The sequence below is a fragment of the Littorina saxatilis genome, linkage group LG11 (assembly GCF_037325665.1).
Source record: "Littorina saxatilis isolate snail1 linkage group LG11, US_GU_Lsax_2.0, whole genome shotgun sequence".
Taxonomy (NCBI): Eukaryota; Metazoa; Mollusca; class Gastropoda; order Littorinimorpha; family Littorinidae; genus Littorina; species Littorina saxatilis.
Window position 1 is genome coordinate 45,322,330 of NC_090255.1, and position 14,843 is coordinate 45,337,172.

Consider the following 14,843-nt stretch of genomic DNA (forward strand, 5'->3'; position numbering starts at 1 on the left):
GCTGCTGATGATGATGATGATGCCGATGCTGCTGCTGATGATGATGATGCTGCTGCTGCTGATGATGATGATGATGATGATGATGATGATGATGATGATGATGAGGCTGCTGATGATGCTGCTGCTGATGATGCTGCTGCTGCTGATGATGATGATGCTGCTGATGCTGCTGCTGCTGCTGCTGCTGCTGCTGATGATGATGATGCTGCTGCTGCTGCTGCTGATGCTGCTGATGATGATGATGCTGCTGCTGCTGCTGCTGCTGCTGCTGCTGATGATGATGATGCTGGTGATGCTGGTGATGCTGATGATGCTGACGATGACGACAACGACAACGACGACGATGATTGAAGAAGTGCCAGACGTCGTGGCCGCTGTGGTTGTTGCTGTCAGCGATGATGATGTTGTTGTGACAGTTGAAGTGCCCTACGTCATGGCCGCTGTGGTTGTTGGTGTCAGTGATGATGATGATGATGATGATTATGTTGTTGTTGTGACAGTTGAAGAAGTGCCCCATGTCGTGGGCGCTGTGGTTGTTGGTGTCAGTGATGATGATGATGATGATGATGATGTTGTTGTTGTGACAGTTGAAGAAGTGTCCGACGTCGTGGCCGCTGTGGTTGTTGCTGTCCCAGCTTGAGGAGAGGACGGGTCAGCTGACGCGCGCACGATCCATCCTGGAAAAGGCTCGGCTCAAAAACCCCAAGACTCCACAACTCTGGTAAGACGGCCTTCTGGTTGTCGCCATACTATTGATAGAAGTGAAAATCCATTGAAGCAAGGGAGACAACACAGACAAAATGTTTCCTGGCTGCAAAGGGGGGTGGGGGGGAGTGTGGTGGTTTACAAATGTGCAAGGCGTTGTTATAACATTTAGCACCCATTGAAGCAAGGGAGACAACACAGACAAAATGTTTCCTGGCTGCAAAGGGGGGTGGGGGGGAGTGGTGGTTTACAGATGTGCAAGGCGTTGTTATAACATTTAGCACCCATTGAAGCAAGGGAGACAACACAGACAAAATGTTGCCTGGCTGCAAAGGGGGGTGGGGGGGTGGGTGGTGGTTTAAAAATGTGCAAGGCGTTATAACATTTAGGCCCCAGGTATTGAGAGACGTTGTTGTTGTTGTTGTTGTTGTTGTTGTTGTTGTGGTCTGTTATTCAGGTGTTGTTGTTGTGGTCAGTTATTCAGGTGTGGTTGTTGTTGTTGTGTGGTCAGTTATTCAGGTGTTGTTGTGTGGTCAGTTATTCAGGTGTTGTTGTGTGGTCAGTTATTCAGGTGTTGTTGTGTGGTCAGTTATTCAGGTGTTGTTGTTGTGGTGGTCAGCTATTCAGGTGTTGTTGTTGTGTGGTCAGTTATTCAGGTGTTGTTGTTGTGGTCAGTTATTCAGGTGTGGTTGTTGTTGTTGTGTGGTCAGTTATTCAGGTGTTGTTGTGTGGTCAGTTATTCAGGTGTTGTTGTGGTCAGTTATTCAGGTGTTGTTGTGTGGTCAGTTATTCAGGTGTTGTTGTGTGGTCAGTTATTCAGGTGTTGTTGTGGTCAGTTATTCAGGTGTTGTTGTTGTTGTGGTGGTCAGTTATTCAGGTGTTGTTGTTGTGTGGTCAGTTATTCAGGTGTTGTTGTGTGGTCAGTTATTCAGGTGTTGTTGTGTGGTCAGTTATTCAGGTGTTGTTGTTGCGGTAAGTTATTCAGGTGTTGTTGTTGTGTGGTCAGTTATTCAGGTGTTGTTGTTGTTGTGGTCAGTTATTCAGGTGTTGTTGTGTGGTCAGTTATTCAGGTGTTGTTGTGGTCAGTTATTCAGGTGTTGTTGTTGTTGTGTGGTCAGTTATTCAGGTGTTGTTGTGTGGTCAGTTATTCAGGTGTTGTTGTTGTTGTTGTGGTCAGTTATTCAGGTGTTGTTGTGTGGTCGGTTATTCAGGTGTTGTTGTGGTCAGTTATTCAGGTGTTGTTGTTGTTGTGTGGTCAGTTATTCAGTTGTTGTTGTGGTCAGTTATTCAGGTGTTGTTGTTGTTGTGTGGTCAGTTATTCAGGTGTTGTTGTTGTTGTTGTTGTGTGGTCAGTTATTCAGGTGTTGTTGTTGTTTCAGGCTGGAGGCGGTACGTGTGGAGATTAGGGCCGGCCTGAAGAACATCGCGCTGACACTCATGGCTAAAGGTGAGTACGCCCACAGATAATGTGACATCACTCACAATCACCCACATGTCTCTCACGGTTCTTTCACAGTTCAGGGCAAGATGCACAGTATGGGTTTCACAGTTCAGGGCAAGATGCACAGTATGGGTTTCACCGTTCAGGGCAAGATGCACAGTATGGGTTTCACAGTTCAGGGCAAGATGCACAGTATGGGTTTCACCGTTCAGGGCAAGATGCACAGTATGGGTTTCTGTCACGTTTCAATATATCACTCAAGGTGATTATGAACCGGTTAATTACTACTAATTAACTAACCACACCACGATCCACTCTCGCAGGCATACAATTAAATAGAGTCAACAAAAGTATAAGTTTCAGACGCCTGTTTATGTATAAACTCTCCACCTCCCTCGAGCCTTCACTCAAAATATGTTCCTTTTACGTTCTCAACACGTAAAAAACCAGTGTTCACTGACAAAATGCCAGTACTATGTAGAAAATTATAGTAACACGCTGAACCCGTGTAAATACAGTCGAAATGAGAATGTTCTGTTCGAAAAGCTCTAGTTCGTGCAGGTGTCACACACCCCACGTTGTCACTACTCCAATGAAATCATAGATACGAAAAGACAACGGTGGTCAACGGGGTGCGTACGACATGGTGCACTTAGCTTTATCTCTGCTGCTGCTGCTTAGCCGGTATGCTGGTTAGTCGGTTCGCTGGTTAGCCGGTCCGCTGGTTAGCCGGTTCGCTGGTTAGCCGGTCCGCTGGTTAGCCGGTCTCCTGGTTAGCCGGTCTCCTGGTTAGCGTAGCCTCAACAGTTCCCGCCAGAGTCAGCCGTGCCGATGTTACGGGAACGTAACGAACGAACGAAACGAACGAACGAAGGAAGGCTGCAAACAGAAAGCATCGGTGCACTAAACATGTCAGCTACCCCTCACCCACCACCTTAAAACATGTCATCTTTAAATATCTCATCGAGCACGTGGGCCTGCACAAAACTGACTTTTTACAACAACAAAACAGCCATTTTCCGTCCTTCTCTCCCTATCTGCAAAAACCATATACAGATTAGTATTTTAGCGTCACAGAGAGTAAATTATGCGCTAACCTGGAAAGAACAACAGAGAGTATTTCATTCCACAACACAGACTCATCAACAGCGTTAAATAATGATTTATTACCTCAAAAGCCTATGATTGTAACTCTCAATGGAAGCAAAGTCCGCCTCCTCCCTGGAACAGTCTCTGTTCGTCAACAGTGACCCAAAACGTCCAGAACCCCTTGTCGAATCCTTATGCGAAAGCCATCGCCGACGAAGGAAATGTGACGACTTGTCCTCAGCAAAATACGTGGCAGAGGAAAGGAATAACTTGTGGAAGTTCCCCTAGAGTGCCGAATATGATACTCGGTGAAAAACCATCATACTCTAGTAACTGTGTGTTAGGTCCTTCCCCTTCTGCCGCTGGGTGTCAAGTGTGTCGTCCTTGAGTCTCTGACAGACCACCTAGCCAAATACACGTGACTGACCTTGTCACCAAACCAGTCCAGCTATACACAGTTTTGCCTCCCCAAGCAGGAAAAAGACACGAGAAACTCAATCCCTGTCAGCGAAAAAAACCGTCAGCCCTATGACAGCAGAAACCTGCACTGTGAAGCTCGTGCGTTTCAAAACATCCGTGCTCGGGAGCACTGTCAGCAAAAACTCTGCTGTGTCCAATATCACGCACAGGCGCTTTCTATCATACATTGACCCAGAACAGGCACTCCACTGAGTGACGCTTTCTTGGTCTCTGTCACCCGATCGTGACACACCTCCCCTCTTCAAGACGAAACCTCGGTTTCGCTCACAGTCATGTTCTCCTCTACAGCCCGAGAGAGAAAGTCAGCTCCAACATTGTTGGCGCCCGGAATGACGCGTACCGTGAATTGGTACGGTTGGAGAATCAACGCCCAGCGCATAAGTCTGGCGTTTGCCAACCTTGCAACCTGAAGATATTGCAGAGGTTGATGGTCCGTCTCCAGACAGAAAGGTCGTCCGTACAGGTAAGCTTCGAACTTCTGGATGCCCCAGACAATGGCGAGACACTCGCGTTCAACCGTTGCATACGCTGCCTCGGCCGAGGTCAGCTTACGGCTGGCGAAGCAAACAGGGTGCAAAAACCCCTCTGTCTCCTGAAGCAACACTGCCCCAAGTCCCTTCCCTGAAGCGTCTGTCCTCAGCACGAAGTCCTTGTTCAGGTCTGGTAGTCGGAGAATAGGCTGACTGGTGAGTCGCCTCTTCAGGGTGTTAAATGCGGAGCTACATTCCTCAGTCCACACTACAACGGTCGGTTGTAGTTTCTTGGTAAGGTTGGTCAGTGGTAGAGCGATTTCGGCAAAGTGCGGGATGAAGCGTCTATAGAAGCTGGCTAGGCCCAGGAAAGACCTGACTTCTTTCTTCGTGCGCGGTGGCTCCGCCTCCCGAATCTTCTGGATCTTGTCGTCCTCTGGAACGAGCAATCCCTCGCCGACAACATGACCCAGGAAAGACAATTCCCGGAATCCCAAGTAGCACTTGGACGGTTTAGCTCCCAGATTTCCGTCCTTCAACCTTCCGAACACGTCGCGCAGGGCGTCGAGATGTTCAGTCCATGTCTCTGTCGCGATCAGCACATCGTCGATGAAACTGCTGATGTCCTCGCGCTTCAATGGTTCCAAAAGTTTCCTCATCATGCGAGTGAAGACGGCACCTGCATTCTGTAGACCAAAAGGCATGACTGTCCACTGGAACTGGCCGAATGGAGTGGTAAATGCAGTCTTTGGGCGGTCTTCCTCGGCAACTGGGATTTGCCAGTATCCCTTGGTGAGGTCCAGTTTGGAAAAGTACTTGGCCTTGGCCAAGTGACTGAAGAGGTAGTCCACATCAGGCATAGGTTCCGCGTCAAACGCCGTAATCTTGTTCAGCTTCCGGTAGTCAACACAGAACCTGACGCGTCCATCCTTCTTCTTTACAAGCACAATTGGTGAACTGTAAGGAGAGTTCGCTGGCTCGATGACGCCCAACTTCGTCATGTCGGCGATTTCCTTCCTGACCACCTCCTTCTGGGCATGAGGCATGGGATACTGCTTCGTCCTCACTGGCTGTTTCTCCAGCAAGTCGAAGGTAAACTCCTCTAGATGCGTCTGAAGTGGTATGTCTGTAAGGACCCGTGCTGCATCCTTCAGGATCTCTTGCAGGTCCGCCTGCTGGTCGTCCCCAAGATCAGGTGAGATGTGCACGTCCGTGAGATCCTCACTAGCCTCCAGCGGACAAACTGGTACCCGTCCTCCTCCCTGTTCTTCCGTTGTCTCGTCCATCACGACAGCAACTGCTTCTGTCACTTTGTCCTTTTCCCCGTAGGCAGTCCTCTCTATGTAGGCGCGCAGCAGGTTGGCGTGGTACAGGCGTGCTTTCCCGTTCATGACGATCCTGTAGTCGTTTTGGCCCACTTTCGCTGTCACCTCAAAAGGTCCTTGCCACTGCAGTTGTAGCTTGTTGTGTTTGACAGGTAGAAGTAGCAACACCCGTTCTCCAATCTTGAAGCTGCGCGGCCGTGCCTTGCGGTCGAATCCTCGCGCGTAACGCTGTGCTGCTCTTCCCAGGTTCTCTTGAGCCAATTTGCAGGTCTCTTCAATCCTGTTCCTGAGTTCTACGATGTAGGTCGCTGTCGTCTGCACCTCCTCGTCAGCTTCTTCGTCCGTCCAAGCTTGACGCAGGATAGCCATGGGACCGCGTACCTGTCTGCCGTACAACAACTCAAATGGGGAAAAGCCCAAGCTCTCCTGAGGAACCTCGCGGTATGCAAAAAGCAATGCTGGGATGTACCTGTCCCACGTGCGTGGTTTCTCCTGAGCTAGTTTCCTCAGCATGGTCTTCAAGGTGCCATTGAACCTTTCCACCAGTCCGTTGCACTGAGCATGGTAAGGAGTGGTGAAGTGCTGCTCCAGTGATAGCAGTCGTGCTGCCTCCGCCATCACTCCTCCCGTGAACTGCGTGCCTCTGTCGGTGAGTACCTCTGATGGAATTCCCAGCCGGGACCACATAGTAACCAGAGCCTCAGCTACTCGCGTGGCTTCAATCGATTTCAGAGGGATCGCCTCTGGGTATCGAGTAGCGTAGTCCACCATGGTCAAAATGTATCTGTTTCCGTCCTCAGACGCAGGCAAGATGGGCCCGATGATGTCCACTGCCACCCGACGAAAGGGTTCGTCGATGAGCGGCATCTTCTCTAAGGGGACCTTCCTCACCCTTCCTTTGGCAACCACCTTCTGGCACTTATCGCAGGACGCACAGAAACGTCGGACATCCGTGCAGATGCCTGGCCAGTAAAAGTGGCGCCAGACACGATCCGTGGTCTTCTTGGTACCAAGATGACCTCCCAGAATCGAGTCGTGTGCCGTTGCCATGACACCCTCGCGAAACTCGCGAGGCACGACAACCTGTTTGAATGCACCTTCCTTGTTGCTGAACTCACGGTAGAGCAACTTCTTGTCCCTGAGGAACTTTGACCTCCCATGCTTCCCGCTCAGCTTCACCTTCCCCGACTTCGCGTGCTCCCGAGGAGTCGCTAGTGTCGGATCAGATGCCTGAGCCTTCGCGAGAAGCGCGGGGGTCACGTTCCCCAGGGCAGCTCGTGCAGCAGGTAGGGGTTTGAGAGGTTTGTCCTCTCGCTCCGCCTGTGCCCGCGTGAGCACTGAAATGACGTCGGGAGACCGATAAACGGGAACCTCCCTGGTGACGCCGTCCACAAACTGAACCCGGTTTCCAATGAGCAGGTCGCATGGAGGATCGTCCATGACGACGGCCACAATGGTCCCCGTGAACAACGGGGTTACGACCTTGATCACTGCCGTGTTCAAGTCGTAAGCGTGAGATGCCTCGGCCATTCTCACCCTGATGCTGTCTCCTGTGTAGGCCATAGCTGGAACTAGACTCGCCCGAACCACTATCATGTCTGCCCCTGTGTCCCGCAGACCTTCGCCCTTCACTCCGTTAACGTAGACGTTGCAGTGGGGCTGGAAATGTTTCCTGGAGCACGGAACGCAGAGTTGTGGGATGGTGCATGAGCTCGTGACGTCCCTGAACTCCTCACTGCCAACGAAGTGAACGCCCTTCTGGTCAGCCTGTCTCTTGTGGCAGTCCTTCTTCACGTGGCCCCGCTTGTTGCAGTAGTAACACTGGATGTCAGTTCTGGAACTCGATCCCTTGTGTCCCTGATCGTCCTTCCCGTCCTTGGGTCCTGAAGAACCCGAATTTCCCGTTTTTCCTGGCCGTGAGCCTGAAGATTTGCCGGAGATCGCCTGGGCGTCCTCGTGCACTCTGATCCAGTCGGCTGCCTCCTGAGTAGTCTTGGGCTGGTGCTCCTGCACGAAGGTCACCACCTCAGGTCGCAGGCTGGACATCAGTTGTTCCATGACTATGAGGTCGGCAAGGTCGTTGACGGTCCAGTCCTTTCCGGCCATCTCCACCCAGCGCCGCAGGTAGAGATTAAGGCGTGCCACAAACTGATGACTCAGCTCGCCGCTCAGTCTCTTGCTGTTACGCAGACGTCGTCTGTAGGCTTCAGCAGTCAGGTTGAAGCGCTGGAGTAACGCCTTCTTTAGTGCCTGATAGTCTCTCGCCTCGTCGTCCTCCAAAGCGTTGTAGAGCTGCAATGCGCGTCCTTTCAAGCAGGTGCTAAGGCGGCTAGCCCACGTGGCCTCTTCCCACTTCTGGTCAGATGCAATGCGCTCAAACCGGCGTAAAAAGTCGTCGAGCTCGTCCTTGTCATCGTCGAACGTCGGCAGTCTCGTACGGTCGGCAACAAACGTCGGCGCGCTAGCCTGAGTGAGCGTACCCTTCTCGGCCTGTAGCCTAGCTAGCTCTAGCTGGTGATCGCGATCCGCCTGTTCCTTCCGGTCTAGTCTGTCACGTTCGTCTTTCTTTTCCTGTCTGTCACGTTCTCTTTCTTGTCTGTCAAGTTCGTCTTTCTTTTCCTGTCTGTCTCGTTCGTCTTTCCTTTCCTGTCTGTCACGTTCTTCTTTCCTTTCCTGTCTGTCTCGTTCAGCCTGTCGTTCCCTTTCTTGTCTGTCAAGTTCGTCCTTCTTGTCCTGTCTGTCACGTTCTTCTTTTCTTGTCAGTCGCTCAAATTCTTCCTTCCGTTCCACTTCTAAGCGTTTTAGAACGCTTCGGGCTCTAACGCGTGCGTCTCGCTCAGTCGGTTGCTCACTACCAGGAGTCTCGAAAGTTATTCTCCTCGTCGGAGATCCCCCTGTGGCCATGGTTAGTTTTAGCAAAGCTTTATTACCAAAGTAAGTCTAACGCAGCTATAGCTAGAACACGCGGTGATGAAATGGATACAAAAATCCAGCAACCGGAAAATGCAGAAGAAAAATCCAAACGGTGTAGAACAAAACGCGTAGCCTACTTTATGGCTGCTTTTTGCGGTGAAACAAAGTGTTTCCCACAGCCGTGGCCTACTTTATCGGCTGCTTTTTGCGGTGAAACAGAGTGTCTCCCACAGCCTTGGTTAGGACAGAAGTCCTCGGACCCTTCCCCCCCAAAATTCCAACAAAGTCAAAATATGGAGAAAAATCCAAGTAAAACAAGACGGTAGAAATGTAACCTGTTACAGAATGCGAAACAACAATGTAGAGAAAACTGAGTAAAACGAATAACAAATCCGCTAACCCCGCTCAGCTCTCTGCAACGGAAAACTCTGAACGTACAACAACAAAGATTCACAAACAAAGGAAAGGGAGATAATCACAGTTAGCGCATACAATAACTCACAAATTACAATTTACATTTCCTGCAAGATGTGAATCGCTTAAGGTGTGGTATATGATCAAAACTATACAAAAAAGGGTAGCACCAAGCAGAAAATAAGTCGAGCACTGACGAGATTATCTGCTCTTAGTTCTCCTTAATTGGTGGGTCTTTATCAGTTGGAAATTAACTGAGTAAATCCCGGCTTGGCCCCCACGTGTCACGTTTCAATATATCACTCAAGGTGATTATGAACCGGTTAATTACTACTAATTAACTAACCACACCACGATCCACTCTCGCAGGCATACAATTAAATAGAGTCAACAAAAGTATAAGTTTCAGACGCCTGTTTATGTATAAACTCTCCACCTCCCTCGAGCCTTCACTCAAAATATGTTCCTTTTACGTTCTCAACACGTAAAAAACCAGTGTTCACTGACAAAATGCCAGTACTATGTAGAAAATTATAGTAACACGCTGAACCCGTGTAAATACAGTCGAAATGAGAATGTTCTGTTCGAAAAGCTCTAGTTCGTGCAGGTGTCACACACCCCACGTTGTCACTACTCCAATGAAATCATAGATACGAAAAGACAACGGTGGTCAACGGGGTGCGTACGACATGGTGCACTTAGCTTTATCTCTGCTGCTGCTGCTTAGCCGGTATGCTGGTTAGTCGGTTCGCTGGTTAGCCGGTCCGCTGGTTAGCCGGTTCGCTGGTTAGCCGGTCCGCTGGTTAGCCGGTCTCCTGGTTAGCCGGTCTCCTGGTTAGCGTAGCCTCAACAGTTCCCGCCAGAGTCAGCCGTGCCGATGTTACGGGAACGTAACGAACGAACGAAACGAACGAACGAAGGAAGGCTGCAAACAGAAAGCATCGGTGCACTAAACATGTCAGCTACCCCTCACCCACCACCTTAAAACATGTCATCTTTAAATATCTCATCGAGCACGTGGGCCTGCACAAAACTGACTTTTTACAACAACAAAACAGCCATTTTCCGTCCTTCTCTCCCTATCTGCAAAAACCATATACAGATTAGTATTTTAGCGTCACAGAGAGTAAATTATGCGCTAACCTGGAAAGAACAACAGAGAGTATTTCATTCCACAACACAGACTCATCAACAGCGTTAAATAATGATTTATTACCTCAAAAGCCTATGATTGTAACTCTCAATGGAAGCAAAGTCCGCCTCCTCCCTGGAACAGTCTCTGTTCGTCAACAGTGACCCAAAACGTCCAGAACCCCTTGTCGAATCCTTATGCGAAAGCCATCGCCGACGAAGGAAATGTGACGACTTGTCCTCAGCAAAATACGTGGCAGAGGAAAGGAATAACTTGTGGAAGTTCCCCTAGAGTGCCGAATATGATACTCGGTGAAAAACCATCATACTCTAGTAACTGTGTGTTAGGTCCTTCCCCTTCTGCCGCTGGGTGTCAAGTGTGTCGTCCTTGAGTCTCTGACAGACCACCTAGCCAAATACACGTGACTGACCTTGTCACCAAACCAGTCCAGCTATACACAGTTTTGCCTCCCCAAGCAGGAAAAAGACACGAGAAACTCAATCCCTGTCAGCGAAAAAAACCGTCAGCCCTATGACAGCAGAAACCTGCACTGTGAAGCTCGTGCGTTTCAAAACATCCGTGCTCGGGAGCACTGTCAGCAAAAACTCTGCTGTGTCCAATATCACGCACAGGCGCTTTCTATCATACATTGACCCAGAACAGGCACTCCACTGAGTGACGCTTTCTTGGTCTCTGTCACCCGATCGTGACAGTTTCACAGTTCAGGGCAAGATGCACAGTATGGGTTTCACCGTTCAGGGCAAGATGCACAGTATGGGTTTCACAGTTCAGGGCAAGATGCACAGTATGGGTTTCACAGTTCAGGGCAAGATGCACAGTATGGGTTTCACAGTTCAGGGCAAGATGCACAGTATGGGTTTCACAGTTCAGGGCAAGATGCACAGTATGTGTTTCACAGTTCAGGGCAAGATGCACAGTATGGGTTTCACACTCTGCTTCTATACCCGAAATTTACAGGCTGATCTGTCAAACAGTCGGCTGATCTGTCAAACAGTCGGCTGATCTGTCAAACAGTCGGCTGATCTGTCAAACAGTCGGCTGATCTGTAAAACAGAGTCAGTTGATGTGTGAAAACTCAAAACCAGTGAGCATTAAAGTAAGAAAAAACAAGTCGCGTAAGGCGAAATTACTACAAGCTGTCGAACTCACGGGACGAAACTGAACGCACTGTATTTTTTGACCAAGACAGTACAGCTTCGTCAATCCCCGCGTGAAGGAAATCGCTCAGCTTCCACGTGCAAAACGTAGTGATATTGACACGCCAGATTAGCGCGGTAGCGTATTGTGCTAAGCAGGAAAGCGCGCTTTTCTGTATTCTTGTTAACTTTCTGAGCTTGTTTTGAATACAACCTATCATATCTATATGTTTTTGGAATCAGGAAATGATCACGAATAAAATGACATCATTTTTGGATTGATTTCTTAAATTTTAATCGTAAGACTAATTAATCTATTTTCGTTAATTGTGATCACATTTTAAGAGTAAACATGACATATGTAAATATTTTTAGATTCAGAATGTGATGAAGAATACAATACAATCAATTTTAAATCTGTTTGCAAAAAAATGATTTTAATGACAACTTTAATGAGCAAACCCATTAATTAAATTTTAAGCCTCCAAGCTGAAATGCAATACCAAAGTCCGGGCTTCGTCGAAGATTACTTGACCAAAATTTCAACCAATTCGGTTGAAAAATGAGTGCCGCCTCAACTTTCACGAAAAGCCGGATATGACGTCATCAAAGACATTTATCAAAAAAATGAAAAAAAACGTCTGGGGATATCATACCCAGGAACTCTTATGTAAAATTTGATAAAGATCGGTCCAGTAGTTTACTCTGAATCGCTCTACACACACACACACACACACACAGACACACAGACACACAGACACACATACCCTCGTCTCGATTCCCTCCTCTACGTTAAAACAAGCCACTTTTTTTAAAACGATAAAACTGCATGGTGAAATCCTTCACAAATTAATGAAAAAAAGGAATTAAGATGTCTACACACCTTCCTAGTTTTTTTTATTGCACTAATTTGAGGGGGGAATCTTTTTTTTCAGAAATTTAAAAAAAAAAGAAAATTAAAGGAGGCAACTAACAGATGAATGATAGGAAAATTATTACACATTCAGTGACGCATATCTTATCAATAAGACACAATTTAGAGGAGATCATTTTCTAAATTGTTTTTCTATGTTTTTTTCCTTGTAAAAGTGAAAAGATCTGGTATTTGGAACAATGTGTAAGTTTAACAAAACAATAACACAACGATAACAAAACGATAACACAACGATAACAAAACGATAACACTAGCCTAAAAGAACCCTTTTCATTGTAAGTTTAACAAAACGATAACACTAGCCTAAAAGAACCCTTTTCATTGTAAGTTTAACAAAACGATAACACTAGCCTAAAAGAACCCTTTTCATTGTAAGTTTAACAAAACGATAACACTAGCCTAAAAGAACCCTTTTCATTGCAGCCCTTCACGAGTTTGTTGAATTGAGCGGTGAAACGAAGAGTGTGATATATATATATGTAGAGTGAAAAACAACCCTTTTCATTGCAGCCCTTCATGAGTGTGTTGAATTGAGCGGTGAAACGAAGAGTGTGATATATATATATGTAGAGTGAAAAACAACCCTTTCCATTGACGCCCTTCACGAGTTTGTTGAATTGAGCGGTGAAACGAAGAGTGTGATATATATATATATGTAGAGTGAAAAACAACCCTTTTCATTGCAGCCCTTCATGAGTGTGTTGAATTGAGCGGTGAAACGAAGAGTGTGATATATATATATGTAGAGTGAAAAACAACCCTTTCGATGTTACTGTCATTGTAACTTTTTATTTTGTCAATAATGAACCGTTCTAATTAGGACCTAAAATTCGTGATTTTTTATTTGACTAAATGTTTTAACATAGAGGGGGAAATCGAGACGAGGGTGTGGTGTATGTGTGTGTGTGTGTGCGTGTGTGTGTGTAGAGCGATTGAGAGTAAACTACTGGACCGATCTTTATGAAATTTGACATGAGAGTTCCTGGGTATGACATCCCCGGACGTTTTTTTCATTTTTTCGATAAATGTCTTTGATGACGTCATATCCGGCTTTTTGTAAAAGTTGAGGTGGCACTGTCACACCCTCATTTTTCAATCAAATTGATTGAAATTTTGGCCAAGCAATCTTCGACGAAGGCCCGGGTTTGGTATTGCATTTCAGCTTGGTGGCTTAAAAATTAATTAATGACTTTGGTCATTAAAAATCTGAAAATTGTAATTAAAATTATTTTCTTATAAAACGATCCAAACCTACGTTCATCTTATTCTTCATCATTTTCTGATTCCAAAAACATATAAATATGTTATATTCGGATTAAAAACAAGGTCTGAAAATTAAACATATAAAAATTATTATCAAAATCAAATTTCCGAAATCGATTTGAAAACACTTTCATCTTATTCCTTGTCGGTTCCTGATTCCAAAAACATATAGATATGATATGTTTGGATTAAAAACACGCTCAGAAAGTTAAAACGAAGAGAGGTACAGAAAAGCGTGCTATCCTTCCCAGCGCAACTACTACCCCGCTCTTCTTGTCAATTTCACTGCCTTTGTCACGAGCGGTGGACTGACGATGCTACGAGTATACGGTCTTGCTGAAAAATTGCATTGCGTTCAGTTTCATTCTGTGAGTTCGACAGCTTGCAATGGATTTGTTCAGCTGTGAAACAAAGTTTTGGATTTATTTTCAATGCAGCCCTAAATGGATTTGTTCAGCTGTGAAACAAAGTTTTGGATTTGCAGAGTGACAAAGAACCCTTTTTGATTACAGCGCTACAGGAATGTCCCAACTCCGGTATCCTGTGGGCGGAGGCCATCTTCATGGAGGCTCGGCCCCAGAGGAAAACCAAGTCTGTCGACGCCCTGCGCAAGTGTGAACACGACCCGCATGTTCTGCTGGCAGCATCCAGGTGAGTTATTTGAGGTGTGTGTGTGTGTGTGTGTGTGTGTGTGTGTGTGTGTGTGTGTGTGTGTGCATGAATGCGTGTGTGTGTGTGTGCGTGCGTGTGTGTGTGCGTGCGTATGCATGCGTGTGTGTGTGTGTGCTTGCGTGCGTGTGTGTGTGTGTGTGTGTGTGTGTGTGTGTGCATCTGTGCGTGCATTTGTGTGTGTGTGCGTGCGTGCATGTGTACATGATATGCACGTGTGTGTGTGTGTGTGTGTGTGTGTGTGTGTGTGTGTGTGTGTGTGTGTGTGTGTGTGCGTGAGTGCGTGCGTTGTCATTCACTGTCTGCGGCCTGTGTGCAGGTTGTTCTGGTCGGAGCGTAAGATCAGCAAGGCCCGCGACTGGTTCAACCGCACCGTCAAGATTGACCCTGACCTTGGCGATGCATGGGCCGCCTTCCACAAGTTTGAGACTCTGCACAGCGACCAGGTGGGTACAGCAGTATTGTACGCTGTAGGCTGTGTTTCAGTAAGCGACGGAGGACATCGCATCACAATGACTCTGTATGTACACGTGTGTTGTGTGTGTGTTGCAGAAAGCGGTGGAGGACATTGCATCACAATGATTCTCTATGTACACATGTGTTGTGTGTGTGTTGCAGAAAGCGGTGGAGGACATTGCATCACAATGACTCTTTATGTACACGTGTGTTGTGTGTGTGTGTGTGTGTGTGTGTGTGTGTGTTGCAGAAAGTGGCGGAGGGCATCGCGTCACAATGACTCACTATGTACACATGTGTTGTGTGTGTGTTGCAGAAAGCGGCAGAGGACATTGCATCACAATGATTCTCTATGTACACGTGTGTTGTGTGTGTGTTGCAGAAAGCGGTGGAGG

At 47.2% G+C, this 14,843-nt stretch overlaps 1 protein-coding gene across 2 annotated transcripts in view; it reads left to right on the plus strand.

Annotated features, from left to right (window-relative positions):
* The window catches only part of LOC138980587 (pre-mRNA-processing factor 6-like), a 114,744-nt gene that overhangs the window by 94,146 nt on the left and 5,755 nt on the right, over nt 1-14,843 (plus strand). For both annotated transcript variants that reach the window (XR_011460398.1, XM_070353486.1), the window contains exons 20-23: nt 588-721; nt 2,085-2,152; nt 13,836-13,974; nt 14,312-14,438. Coding sequence is in view for 1 of the 2 variants with exons in the window: in XM_070353486.1 (XP_070209587.1) it covers nt 588-721; nt 2,085-2,152; nt 13,836-13,974; nt 14,312-14,438 (468 nt within the window). In the remaining variant the exon portion in view is untranslated. The remainder of the gene's footprint in view (nt 1-587; nt 722-2,084; nt 2,153-13,835; nt 13,975-14,311; nt 14,439-14,843) is intronic.